General features: G+C 36.7%; 2 protein-coding genes and 1 non-coding gene across 5 annotated transcripts; all 3 read left to right on the forward strand.

The window, feature by feature from the left end:
- Nucleotides 1-1,602: 1,602 nt before the first annotated feature.
- On the forward strand, nt 1,603-6,006 carry LOC143570290 (SNF2 domain-containing protein CLASSY 4-like). Of its 2 annotated transcripts, XM_077055976.1 has the most exons (4): nt 1,603-3,439; nt 3,511-3,669; nt 3,805-5,730; nt 5,814-6,006. In XM_077055976.1, exons 1-3 carry the CDS (start codon nt 1,808-1,810, stop codon nt 5,701-5,703), a joined length of 3,690 nt encoding a protein of 1,229 aa, XP_076912091.1. In that variant the 5' UTR covers nt 1,603-1,807; the 3' UTR covers nt 5,704-5,730; nt 5,814-6,006. The 2 variants fall into 2 exon arrangements, with proteins under 2 accessions (XP_076912091.1, XP_076912089.1); XM_077055974.1 differs by lacking the exon at nt 5,814-6,006 and having other exon boundaries at nt 3,805-5,804.
- A 1,164-nt stretch (nt 6,007-7,170) lies between these two features.
- Nucleotides 7,171-7,291, forward strand: LOC143570302 (U5 spliceosomal RNA). Its single transcript, XR_013141905.1, has one exon. It is a non-coding gene; the product is annotated as a U5 spliceosomal RNA (small nuclear RNA).
- A 1,714-nt stretch (nt 7,292-9,005) lies between these two features.
- On the forward strand, nt 9,006-12,125 carry LOC143570278 (vesicle-associated protein 1-3-like). Of its 2 annotated transcripts, XM_077055964.1 has the most exons (9): nt 9,006-9,117; nt 9,224-9,294; nt 9,401-9,482; nt 10,398-10,513; nt 10,590-10,766; nt 11,087-11,332; nt 11,468-11,545; nt 11,844-11,991; nt 12,028-12,125. In XM_077055964.1, exons 1-8 carry the CDS (start codon nt 9,069-9,071, stop codon nt 11,949-11,951), a joined length of 927 nt encoding a protein of 308 aa, XP_076912079.1. In that variant the 5' UTR covers nt 9,006-9,068; the 3' UTR covers nt 11,952-11,991; nt 12,028-12,125. The 2 variants fall into 2 exon arrangements, with proteins under 2 accessions (XP_076912079.1, XP_076912078.1); XM_077055963.1 differs by having other exon boundaries at nt 11,844-12,125.
- The last annotated feature ends 1,574 nt before the right edge of the window (nt 12,126-13,699 follow it).

Raw genomic sequence — 13,699 nt, forward strand, 5'->3', positions numbered from 1 at the left:
TAGCAGCCTTGCCCGATGCCGCCTTCAATGCTGCCTGGCCTGTTACAAATCCAGTGTCGTTAGTCCCAAAAAGAGGGGGTGAGGTCGACACAAGCGTTAACTCCGGTTAACTCCGGTTAGTTCTTATTAATAATATTATTATTAACCGCCGTCGTATCTTCTTCTTCTTCTTCTTCTTCTTCCAGTGTAAGCAATGCCTTAATTTCCGATTTATAATGTCTTCGATTATTTAGCCGTCAAACTGTGACGGTTGGGTATTAAATGAACAGTCAACAATTATTCATTATTTATTTATTTTAATTATTATTATTATTAATTGTTAATTAACTTTTGTATCTGCTAGTGTCATTGTACGCTGTACGGTGTGTGATCTTCGTTGATTAGGTTTATAGATTGTTGATTGTGACTAGTTTCGTACTGTTTAATATATATTATTTTATTATTAACTGTTGATTGTTGTACGGTGTGTGATTTTCGTGAATTAGGTTTAGAATTAGTTGAATGTGACTCGTTTTTGTGTTTTTCAGAGTCCGGTGGATTTATCGGTTTCGTGTTGCTGGTAATTTAGGCGTAAAACTGTGGTGGTTAGGTGTTTAATGAGGAGTTAACAAATAGATTATTAATAATTGTTAACTGTTGATTCTGGATTTGTTATGCTGTAGCTAGTGTTATTGTACGCTGTACGGCGTGTGATCTTCGTTGATTAGGTTTATAATTTGTTGAATGTGACTCGTTTTGGTGTTTTTGAAGTTAGGTGGATTTATCGGTTTCGTGTTGCTGGTAATTTAGGCGTAAAACTGTGGTGGTAAGGTGTTTAATGAGGATTAACAGATAGATAATTAATAATTGTTAACTGTTGATTGTGGATTTATTAGTGTCAGATAGTGTTATTGTACGCTGTACGGCGTGTGATCTTTGTGAATTAGGTTTATAATTTATTGAATGTGACTTGTTTTGGTGTTTTTTGAAGTCTGATGGATTTATTGGTTTCATGTTGCTGGTAATTTGTTGAATGTGACACGTTTTCGTGTGTTTTGAAGTGCGGTGGATTTATCGGTTTCGTGTTGCTGGTAATTTAGGCATGGTTAACAAATAGATAATTAATGATTGTTAGCTGTTGATTTTGAATTTGCTAGTGTTATTGACTTATTGTACGTTGTACCGTGTGTGATCTCGTTTTGGTGTTTTTGAAGTCTGATGGATTTATCGGTTTCGTGTTGCTGGTAATTTAGGCGTAAAACTGTGGCGGTTAGGTATTTAATGAGGAGTTAACAAATAGATAATTAGTAGCTGTCAACTGTTGATTTTGGACTTGCTAGTGTTATTGTACACGGTACGGTGTGTGATCTTCGTTGATTAGGTGTAGAATTTGTTGAATGTGACTCGTTTTGGTGTATTTGAAGTCTGATGGATTTATCGGTTTCGTGTTGCTGGTAATTTAGGCATAAAACTGTAGCGGTTAGGTGTTTAATGAGGAGTTAACAAATAGATGATTAATAATTGTTAACTGTTAATTTTTGTGTTTGCTAGTGTTATTGTACGCTGTACAGTGCGTATTCTTCTTTAGTTAGGTTTATAATTCGTTGAATGTGGCTCGTGCTGGTGTTTTTTGAAGTTCGATGGATTTATCGTTTTCGTGTTGCTGGTAATTTAGGCATAAAACTGCGGTGGTTAGGTGTTCAATGAGGAGTTAACAAATAGATAACTAATAATTGTTAACTGTTGATTTTGACATTGCTAGTGTGATCTTTGTTGATTCGGTTTATAAGTTGCTGAATGTGATTTGTTTTGTGTTGATTCAAGTCTGATGGATTTCTCGAAGACGAGGTTGCATCAGCGGACGCGTTCTGCTTACGATAACCTTTACAAAGAGTACAATAAGAAGAAGAAGAGTAACGAGAAACCGCTGAATAGCGGCGGTGACGGCGGAAGTGGCAGTGGTGGTTTGGTTGATGAGAATGATGGAGATCGTGTCACGGCTAGTGTTAGTGGAGATGTTTCTAAGGATAAGAGTTCTAGAAAATTCAGTAAGGGTTTAGGGGGAAGTAATGGCGGTAGGAATGAAGTTGGATCTGTGTCGTGTAGAACGAGGCTTGCGCTTAAAAAGAGGGGTGAGAATTTGACGCAAGTTCAGTTAATTGATGAATTGGAGGATGATGAAGATGATGTGCAGAATCATGTGAATTCTGGAATTGAAGAGGTTTCTGAAGAGCAAATGACCGAGGAGACATTACGAAGGGGTCGATCTCGTAAAAGAGGTAAAAAAGCAAGCCAAAATAGTTCTGTAGATGAATTAGATGAAGATTGTGGCCGCAAGAGTTCCAGAACAAATGATTCTCAGCAAAACAGTGCTTCTGTTGCTGCTGCTGATGATGCTCTTTCATATCCAGGTGATAGCTGCTTTGGGAGAAATGCCAGTAACTCCGAAAATGAACCGGATACAGGGCTATTGAATAATGCTACTGTTTCAAACGGTGATTGTTTGAAAGGGAAGGGGAATAAAGATACTAAAGATAGCAGTTTAAGTTCACGTGGTTTTGCACTTTCACCTGGTTTGGAATCTGGTGAAAGTGATGATGATGATGATGCAGGTGTAACCTGCTTGGGTGATGATTTTGCGTGTTTAGAAGAATATGATCCTTCACATAGCTCTCGTGTGGAAAGCAATGAGGTAAAGGTCAGTCCAGTGGAGCTGGACTCAGTTCAAGCAGATGCAGATGCAGATGCAGATGCAGATGCAGATGTTGATGCGGGGCTAAAGTCATCTGAACAGGAAGAAGATGATCCACAGAAGGCGGTGTCACCTGAAGAGAATAATGCTGTTGCAGAAGATAAGGAGGTTATTTGTTTGAGTTCTGGTGACAGTGAGGATGGTGAAAAAGATGACTATGAACCTCATATTTTCAATCCAAAACCTTTTTACATGTCTAAAAGCAAGACCAAGAAAGTTGACTTTTTTGTGCCTGTAGTTGGTGAAAAGCATAAGCGCTATGATAAACCTGTCGAGGGGGATTCGAAAAAGAGGCGGACCGATGCAGATTCTTCACTTGGTTTTGGTAGAAATAATAACAAAACTGATGAGGATACTTGTTGGCAATGGGAAGCAGTTGAAGAAAAGGGCCCGTCAAAGGCTGATAAGTTCACAAGTAAAACCTTTGATCAATTTGGAGGTAAAGTCAATGCTGTGGAGATTCTCAAAGATGCAATGATGCATGAAGGGGACGGTGATAACGTGTTTAAAAGGTATGTTGACATTTTTACAGAAGACATACCTGAAGAAAATACTCAGGTTGTTCAAGTACAGTCGTATAAGTTTAAGTTTGAAGATGAGGAGGATACAAAGCCAGATAAATCAGAATGTGAGATAGAAATGGATGAGCTTTTTGATGAGATGAACATGTGCTTACAGCTATCAGAAATTGGTTCTGACATCTCTATGGTAAGTTTTCATTTATGCTAACAAAGATATTTAATGACATGTGCTTGTAATGATATTTATGGTATGCACAGGTTAGCCGTGGTGATGCTGACTTCTTGGTGGATGGAGCAGATCAAGCTACTTGTTGTCACCATGGAAAACATGAACTAACCATTAATGACGAGTTTGGTATGATTTGTAGATATTGTCCGTATGTTGAGATGGAAATTAGAGATATTTTACCACCTTTGGTTAGTCTTTTCTCTTATTCACTAGCTTGCAGCTTATTATTAACAACCTATATTACATGTATTTGTTTTGTTCTTTATGTAGTTTTGTTTTTATTTGATTTGATCACATGCTTCTGGTTGATTTGGTTTATGCAGAGTAAGAACGGAAGGGGTGGACATGGCAGGCATGATCATGACCATGACCATGACAAAACAGACAACATGAAGTTTTCTGATCTAAAGTTGGCTGACTGCAATCAAGACCGCCATCATGATTCTAACATGAATGAATTTGAGAAAGGAACGGTTTGGGACTTGGTTCCTGGTGTTAAAGAATCTATGTATCCACACCAGCGTGATGGTTTTGAGTTCATTTGGCAGAAAATAGCTGGCGGGATCTACATTGATAAGCTAGAAAAACGTCTTCCTACTGGCGGAAGTGGATGCATAATCTCTCACGCTCCCGGAACTGGTAAAAGCCGTCTGACAATCGTTTTTCTTCAGGCGTTTTTGAAAATGTATCCGAGTTCTAGACCGTTAATTGTTGCTCCTCGTTCTATGCTTCTTACATGGGAAGAAGAGTTTAAAAAATGGAACACTGAATTCCCGTTTTTTAATTTAAACAACACTGAGTGTTCTGGTCAAGAATATAAAAAAGCTGCCACTTTTTTAAAAAAATTCGGAGGCATCAAAAGCCTGAGCGGGAGCCGTTGCCTAAAGTTATATTCATGGAAGAAAATACCGAGCATTTTGGGAATCACTTATAGGTTGTTTGAAAGCCTTGCTGGTGAAGAAGGAAAACGTAAACGATCTTCAAAGAATGATGAAGATGAGCTTGTGAAAGACCTTCTTCTTAAAGTCCCGACTCTTTTAGTACTTGATGAAGGTCATACCCCCCGTAATGACCAAAGTCTTATGTGGAAGACGCTTCTTACCGTCAAAACCAAAAGAAGCATCATTTTATCAGGAACGCCGTTTCAGAACAACTTTGACGAGTTATACAACACTTTATGTCTTGTGAACCCATTGTTATTTTTTGGCGGTTCGTCATTTAACGGTGTGAAAGTTACTAAAAAACGTGGATGGAAGCACAATGCAGCAAAAGGTCAATGGGATTCTATCACGAGTTCGGTTAAAAAAAGTCAACAAAAGTTACAAGAACTTAGAGCCATGATTGACCCATTTGTTCATGTCCATAAAGGTACGATTCTTCAAGAACGACTCCTGGGGTTAAGGGATGCTTTGGTTGTTTTAAAGCCCACCAGAACACAAAACTCACTTATGTTAAAAATGGGCGGGTCAAAAGCGAGTTTGAGCACCGACTGTTTAATGTCGTCAATATCCGTCCATCCTTCACTTCTTTCCCCGGACTCTCCTATATGTACAGAAGGGTTTCATAAAATGCTTAATAACTTCAAAAACGATCCGAAAGCTGGAGTGAAGACCGAGTTTTTGATCGAACTTATTAAGCTATGTGATGCACATAATGAAAAGGTATTGGTTTTCAGTCAGTATCTTAAGCCTTTAGAGTTTATAATGGAACTTTTGAACGCCAATTTTCGATGGGTCGAAGGCAGAGAGTGTTTGTATATGGACGGTAAACAAGAGGAGAAACAAAGGCAAAGTTCAATTAACACACTTAACGATCCCAAAAGTGAAGCGAAAGTGCTTCTTGCATCACTTAGGGCTTGTTCTGAGGGGATCAATTTGGTGGGTGCTTCACGGGTTGTGTTGCTTGATGTGCATTGGAACCCTTCCGTCGAACGACAGGCTATAAGTCGGGCTTATAGGCTTGGTCAAAAGAAACTGGTTCATGTTTACCATCTTGTTACCGGGTCAATGGAAGGCGAGAAGTATATAAGACAAGTTGAAAAGAGTCATTTGTCCGAATTGGTTTTTTCTTCAAAAAATAATAATAGTTCCAATAAAGTATCATCTACTGTTATAAAAGATAAGATTTTGGAAGAAATGGTGCAACATGACAAGCTGCGAAACATGTTTGAGAAGGTGATTTACCAACCGAAAGAAGCGGATCTGATTGACACATTCGGTTAATATCGTGCAGATTTGCAGACTGCTCAGGTACTCTTCCGCATGTTTCTTTTCTCTGTTCATTCGGTTTAACCTTCGTTTTTAAACCTGTTCATTTTATGATTGTTGTCCAGCACCAGAGGAGACCTGTTATTAATCGGTACATGCATGTTTTTTGGCCTTCTTAACTTGTTTAACGGTAGTTTTTTTTTGGAAGTTTTTTTTTTTCGTGTTTGTATGTTTAATGGATTTAGCGTCTTTTTTGATGAATTTTGCATAATTGTAAATGTGATAATGGAACTATCGTTAAATCTATGCTGTAATATATCTTCAGATGTAACCTTTGATGATGATTACCTTGATATTAATGTCACATTTCTGATTTAGACGACATTAGGACTGTAGTTAACTGAATCTCCCAAATGGGTGCGTTATAAGTTATAATGTTTATACATGTCGATTTATAAACTGCATATTGCTTATGACGACGGAGGTCTCCTATGCATGTCATGTATGACGAATGAAGGAGCCAGGATGAAGGTGTTTCATTAGGAAAACAAAGTCATACACTGTAGTAACAAAATATAACATGGATCAAGTCATAAGCTGTAGTAACAAAATAGTTGACCTTACTTTCAATAATGACCAAATTTAATGCTAATCAAAGACCCATCAATCCACTTCCACCATAAAGACCTGGTTAATTCAAGTAGGTTGGCTTTCAATACACGAATTAACTCCGACTAACCATTACTAACAACTCGTATTCACTTCTTATCGTAACCCACTTTCCAATTATGATTTGAATTGCAATATCTCAATGAGCAATGTTGTCGTGGAGAACACATAATTCATTGATCGATGACAAAAGTCCCTACACAATTCATAAGTCGGCTTTTAGCGCCAGTCAGGTAGTACAAAAGTTACTTAGTATCAGAACAAATGTTTGGAGTGACCCTCTTCTTAACCGACTTTCGGTTCCAGTTTCGGCTTAAATGCCTATAGGATAATAGAGGTGTACAAAAAGGCCGGGTTTGTACCCGTACCCAACCCGCAGGTAGGACCAGGTATAGGATTTCTCCACAGACGTACCCGGAACCGGAAATACCCGGTTAAAACCCGACCATACCCTACCTGAAACCCGAAAAAAGCCCGGAGGAACCGGTCAAAACCTGGTCAAATACCGGATTATACCGGTTCCGGATTTAAAAAATACCCGATTTGTGCACGTCTATAGGATAACATTCAAAGGTAGGTTTGACATTAACTTTTTAAGAACAAAGATTATGTAAATTATAATGTCCAATAGAAGTTGCAAATAATGATACTATGGGTAGAAAAGATTTTGGGAACACATATGAAACCTTTTATAAACGTAAGTGTATTGTCAACTGTCAAGTCCATCTTTCCATCCCACATCGGCTGCTTAGAAAAAGAAGAACATTACAATTGAGTATTTAGTGCAAGCAGGTATGCCTTTGAAAGGTACGCAGCCATGCATTGAGCACAAAGCGAACTATTCTTTCGCCTTTTACTAAAGAATACCATGTGTTTACTGTATAAAGTGGCATATGCTTATTTTTTTGGAGTGATCCTTCTTTCAAAGAAGGGCTCCAACCAATATCCTAAGTTAAAGTTTTGTCTCCAAGTAACTCTGTTCATGTTTTGTTTGAAGGGCTCCAACCAATATACTAAGTTTTAAGTTTTGTCTCCAAGTTTGTTGTTGCTAAGCTGTTATTGGGCCATTTGGTAGCGTCTTGCTTGTCCGTATGGTTTTGTTTCTTTTTCGTTTTATTTTTTAAATTCACAGACATAAATGAACACAAACAAATACAAAACATTAAGTAGACCGAAGAAACATGTGTCCGTGTTGGTTCATTTAATTTTTTTTATTGGCTCCTTTTATATTTCATAGAAACATTCAAAACGATTTACAATGAAGTGACAGGTAAGCGGGCAACAAGCTGCGCCGCAACCCCTTTTGGATAGCAAACCTGACTAAAAACAAAGTTTTCGTTTTTGTATTGTAACAAACATAATGGAAACAGACCGAATGATAATTTAGTTTTTTCTTTTGTTTGTTTTATTTCCAATATCATAACAAACATGACGAAAACCGACCCATTTCGCATATACTCAACGTCTGGGACCTTCAAAGCTCAATTTTACCAACGCCCGAGTTTACCGAGTGACACCACCCCTCTGGTACCGTAACGAACGTAGCCGAAATCGACTGAGTTCGTGTCCAGTTACCGCCTCAGTGCTTAGGACTGCAAACCCTTGGGTTTTACCACCTCACGGATTTCGCATTAAGTCACCAAAGTAACGCTCGAGATTTGTTTGCTACAATTGATATTGATGTATCTGGTTTTTATCACCTCATTTCCACCGCCATCACCTACCTAACGATCCCTTGTTCTTCCTTGACCACCACCACCGCAGTTGTTAGCAGCAACAACGAATTCGACTACAACAGTATCGATGGTATTCATATCCGATTTCTCACAGGTATTTTGCATGCAAATCCATATCTAAACAACACGAATTGAATTTGTACCAAACTTTAAAGCTGTTAGGGTTTTCGATTTGAATTGTAAAATGAGAGGGGCTGAATTGGTTATGTGATAATGTGAGTAAATAATTAGGGTTCTGAATTTGATTAATCTAACTAACGATTTAACTAAGTTTGCACTGTGTTTGACTAAGACCTAAATATCTTTTACTTTGATAAGAGACATGGTTTTCAAGTAGGTTTTATAATAATAAAAAAAATTGCTTTTTTCGTTGCGTATTGAAAATGGTATAATTGTATAAATGACATCGAATGTGATTATTGTTGATTTAGGATTTTGGTTTGTTTATAGTAGTAAAACTGATCTGAAAACGAGACCAATCTGCAGGACATCGCCTGCCAACACATTTTAGATCTGTAACGAGTGAACTGCAGGTTGTATTTCATAGGAAACTACAATTAATATATGATAACATTATATTTCCTTTAAGCGAATTGAATTGTTTTGTGGCCATTTGTGGGGAGCTTTGAGGTTGGATACATAGTATACACTGTGCAATGTCGTAGTTAGAGATTAGGGTGATCTATCGTGATTAGGGTGTCCAAGAACACACACTCACTATTTAATCCCAATCAAATCGAAACAACCCTAGCGTTATGCAACAACAACAACAATAATAATAATAATAAATGTTAACAATTGCCGTCTTGTTTCTATCGCCCTACCTACCTTTCTTTCTTTGAGGTGATTATATTATATTGGGGATGTTTTTCTCTCTCATTCGTATAAGTGTATAACTAACTATTGATGGTTTCTGATTTTTAGCTACCTACTTAGGGTTTTGATTTCGCTCTCGGGAAGGAAGGATAAGGGAAGATGAAATCAGACATTTTGGAGATTCAACCTCTAGAACTTAGCTTCACTTGTAAGCATTTCTTTCTTAATTTCATTCATAACAATAATATGCATATTATTTATTAATTTATTTATATGCTACTGTTATATTACTTTCACCTTACTATATATACTAGTTGAAGTGAAGAAACAAAGCTCATGCTCTGTTCAGATGATCAATAACACCAACCATCTTGTTGCTTTCAAGGTCCCTTCTTCTTTCTTACTAACCAATTATTATTATTATTATTATTATTATTATTATTATTATTATTATTATTATTATTATTCTTTCGTAATTAACCCATATGCAGATCAAAACCACCAATCCCAAGAAGTACTGTGTCAGACCCAATACTGGACTCATTCTTCCAAATGCAGCATGTCACTTTACAGGTATTATTATTATTATTATTATTATTATTATTATTATTATTATTATTATTATTATTATTGTATGCATACCCCTTTGAGTCGTCAAGTTGTTTGAATTCTATTTGATTATTAGAATCATAGTTATTAAAAGCCGTCGCTTCTTGCGCCTAGGCCCATTTTTTCAGGCGAGGCTCAATAAATGCGCTTTTAGTTCCTAGGCGAGCACTTCAGCATTGCCTATGACAATAAAAGCCGAGCAAAAGAAACGCAAGGAGTGCTATTAAAACTTAGATCTAGGAGTGATCAAAGGCATTATATTGATGCATTTTGTTATTCAAGTTCTAGAATTACATTTGAATCTTGAATATTTTAGAACTTTTGGTACTAGTTAGATGATATTAAATGTTATATAATAGCTTTTGCTTATGTTATTTGAAGAATAGTATTATTTTTCATATACATAATATATTTTTAAATTTTTTATTCAAGTGCGTTTTTTTTGCTTCAGGCCCTCGCTTTTTTTTTTGCGCCTCTCGCTTAGGCCCTAGGCGAGGCCTATGTGCCTTGAGTGCGCCTAGCGCATTCGATAACTATGATTAGAATATATTCCAACAATGACAACAATCTGAAATTGACTTTTTGCACTTATGATAATTTATTTTTGTATTTTGTAGCTTCATATTGTTATTAATCTCTACAAGACGCTCACTTTATTCTGCAAATATCTTATGATGTTTTTCTTATGCTGTCTACCTTATTGTACTTGTACTGCACATCATACTATGATCAATGGCATTCTTTTCCAACATGTACATCTCTGCTAATGCCAACTATAATAATTTAATATGTCATTGCCAAAAGTTTCAATCATTTTTCAGCTTCATATGTGATTAATAATGGTGATTATTTTGTTTAATCTTTTTGGCGTTGATGCAGTTACTATGCAAGCCCCAAAGGTACCTCCTCCAGATATGATCTGCAGAGACAAGTTTTTAGTTCAAAGTACTGTTGTTCCGGAGGGAACAAAGGAGGAGGATGTCACATCTAACACGGTTAGTGTTTGAGTGATTAATAAACATACTGTCTTAATGATCTTATGGTAATTACTTTTACTATCTGATTTGTCAGTTTGCTAAAGAAGATGGTAAAATTGTTGATGAAAAGAAGCTTAGAGTGATCTTTGTCTTACCACCGGACTCCTCAGAATCATCACCAGTTAATGAACCATCAAAACTGGTGCACTTTAATGAAAGTAGAGAATTAAAAGATGACATCGTCATTCAGAAAGAGAGCCATCATGCTAAGGTAAGATTTTATTGTATGTACTCGGTGTTGATCTTAGTTCTAAAATGCTTGCATGATGCACCGGTGAGATTGCATTGTGCTGCGGTTCCATGATGCGAGGATGATGATCCCAAAGTCGCATAATGCACAATGCGTTCTGTTGCGCCTTTTTTTAGTTAAAGCGAGTTTTTGCACAGATTACATGTACCTTATGCATAGACATAGACTACTTGCACACACAGAGTTAAAACTTAAAAGACTTATTTTGCTTATACATGAAACTTTTTTGGGCGTTTTACAGAAAATTGGTGGCTAAAATTATAGCTTGAAACTTGTGGCAGGTTGATGCAGGGGTAGAATTGTCCAAAGGCAATGATGAAAGCGTAGAGGCAACAATGAAGGACGACACTTTTAAAAGAAAAGAAACTGAGAAAAAGATAGAAGAACCTGTAAAACCAAGCCAAGAATATATAATAAAAAGAAATGAAGAATTTATGCTGTTGAATGATGCAGAAGAGCTGATATTAGCCAAAGATGTTGAAGAAATGAAGTCAAAAGTTAAAGAACTTGAGTTGAAGCTTACTGAGGTAAATAATTGACAATTTCAAGTTATATGACTGATTTAAATAATTGACAATTTCAAGTTATATGACTGATTTAAATAATTGACAATTTCAAGTAAAAATATCATATTGATTACCAAATGCTTTCGGATTTTTCAGGCTAAAGCAAGTATCGTACAACTAACAGAAGAAAAAAGATCGGTTACTCAAGAGAAGAGCATCCTACAGGGAGAATTGGTACGTCTTTTATTAAAGCCATTTATTTATTGCTTTGTTTTCTCAGAAAGTAAATTAGTTAAATTGCTCAATAGTCTTAAAGTGCTATTGCCTATCTCTACTTGATGTAAAGTTTAATGTATGGCGGTCTTATTCATATATGAGTGGTGAGTATTATTTAAACTGGACTGCGTAATGTGCGATGAATGCATGTTTAATTATGCAACGAGCTGAAAAATTGAGCTCGAGCTTAAATGAGTAAAGACCAACACACACACCATTAGTGTTTTAAATACTACTAAAAGAAGTTAACATGCAGGATATGGTGAAAAGTAAGAGGCGCAAAGGTCAGGTGGGATTCCCGTTGCTGTTTGTTCTGATGGTTTCTTTTGTTAGCCTTTATCTCGGGTACTTGTTGCACATCTAGCTGACTGTGACGGCCTCTTTATGTTTATATATGTCCACGTGTGAAACTGATGTTTCGTGTCAATATAGTTGTCTAGACATGAACAGGTTACCGTATCGAGTCTTAACCTGGTTTTGAATTTTTATGAGAATTGTGGTAACAATGATGGCAAATTGGAGATGGTGTTTTAGTTGATTTCGCATTTTCATTTTGTAGCCGGCTTTTACAAGGAGCGTGTTGATTTGATTGAATTTTAGGGTTGTATGCTCGTTTACAATGAATTGCCAGTGCTAAATATCTTAAATGTCTGTTTAAAAGATGGAAGCGACTGATATGACAAAGGGTGGTGTGTATATATAGACCATGGTTTGGTGTTATAAAAGTTTGTTTTTAAACAGATTATTAGCTTTGTTATGGTTCTTATTTAAACCATTTTGATATTAAATGAACCATTTTAAATGTCTGTTCATGAACCGGGTCGAACCGACCGCAACCTTACTCATACTTGGTTTGGTTTAAAAGAGAGCCGAACCGAGTGGATTGAATTTAAAGGAACGGGCGACATTTTTATGCTTGAACTTTGTTTGATTTGAAACCAAGAGGCGTGGTTCGGCTTGGTTTTGCTTAATTTCGTACAAAGTTTTCAATTTTAAATTTTGAGTAAACTGCGGTTTTCATCCCTGTTGTTTGTCTAAATCTACGGTTTTAGTCCAATAGTTTCAAGTTTGTGATTTTCGGTTTTAGGGTTCTAGAGTTTGGTTTTAGTTTACAAATATTTAAAACTATTATAGTTTGGTTCATGATTTGACCTATAAAATGCACAACCGAGCTTTGGCTCGTTTAAAGTACCACAAGAGCTTGAGCCTTGAGCTGAACTTAGGCTCGTTTACGTTTTTTTCCCTCAAAATATATAAAAATAATTAAAATCGTATATAAAGTAATTAACAAGCAAGGCACGCCCGCGATTTTGAAAAACAAGTCACGAGCGGAGCTCGAGCTTTAGAAAACTAGCTCAAACCTAAATCTAGGTTTCTAGAGGAGACCCAGGTTTGATCCCAACATACAACACTATGGGGGAGGATATGGGTGACTTAGTTAGGGAAGACCGTGATCTTTGTGATCTCCGGTTCGATCCTGAGAGCGTCCATGTTTTACCACAAGTACGCCTTCGGGTAGGTGGGTTTTCCCCTGGAGATAACTTAGATACACTTAAGGACTCCGTACAATTGGATTAGGTCAGCTAGTGATGACCTTTTAATATTGAGTTACCCCATATGAAGCACATTGACAATTCTTAGTTAGGGGTGCAAACGAGTCGAGCTGCTTGCGAGCTACTCAGGATCGGCTCGTTAAAAAGCTCGATCGAGCCGAGCTTAATCGAGCCCGAGCCTTAAAGTAAGCTCGTTTAATAATCGAGCCCGAGCTTCACCTATCGAGCCTGTCATTTATATAATTTTTAAAAATACATATTTAATAATTACTGATTAATATATATAATGTTATGAAAAAACATAAAAAATTACTAAATAACATTTTTTTATACATAAAATTATAATAGAAAAAATATATAAAAACAATTATAAATATATAAAAAATAACTTATAAATAGTAAACGAGTCGAGCCCGAGCCGAGCTTAAGCCTGAGAATCTATTCACGGCCCGAGCTTTGAAAATGGAGCTCGAGCTCGAGCTCTGTGTAAGTTAAATGAGTCAAGCTCGAGCTTAGTCGGGTAAACTCACCGGATCTTGCAACATGGTTAGCTTTATTC

The sequence above is a fragment of the Bidens hawaiensis genome, unplaced genomic scaffold (assembly GCF_021521415.1).
Source record: "Bidens hawaiensis isolate Kalapana, Puna unplaced genomic scaffold, B.hawaiensis_p1.1 tig00024867_1, whole genome shotgun sequence".
In the NCBI taxonomy this organism is placed as follows: Eukaryota; Viridiplantae; Streptophyta; class Magnoliopsida; order Asterales; family Asteraceae; genus Bidens; species Bidens hawaiensis.

Bases quoted from the DNA above. Each gene is read 5' to 3' on its own strand.
- LOC143570290 (XM_077055976.1), top strand. From the start codon at position 1,808: ATGGATTTCTCGAAGACGAGGTTGCATCAGCGGACGCGTTCTGCTTAC. The intron at 3,440-3,510 runs GTAAGTTTTCAT...TGGTATGCACAG, and splicing joins TTGGTTCTGACATCTCTATG to GTTAGCCGTGGTGATGCTGA. The intron at 3,670-3,804 runs GTTAGTCTTTTC...TGGTTTATGCAG, and splicing joins GAGATATTTTACCACCTTTG to AGTAAGAACGGAAGGGGTGG.
- LOC143570278 (XM_077055963.1), top strand. From the start codon at position 9,069: ATGAAATCAGACATTTTGGAGATTCAACCTCTAGAACTTAGCTTCACT. The intron at 9,295-9,400 runs GTCCCTTCTTCT...ACCCATATGCAG, and splicing joins ACCATCTTGTTGCTTTCAAG to ATCAAAACCACCAATCCCAA. The intron at 11,333-11,467 runs GTAAATAATTGA...CGGATTTTTCAG, and splicing joins TTGAGTTGAAGCTTACTGAG to GCTAAAGCAAGTATCGTACA.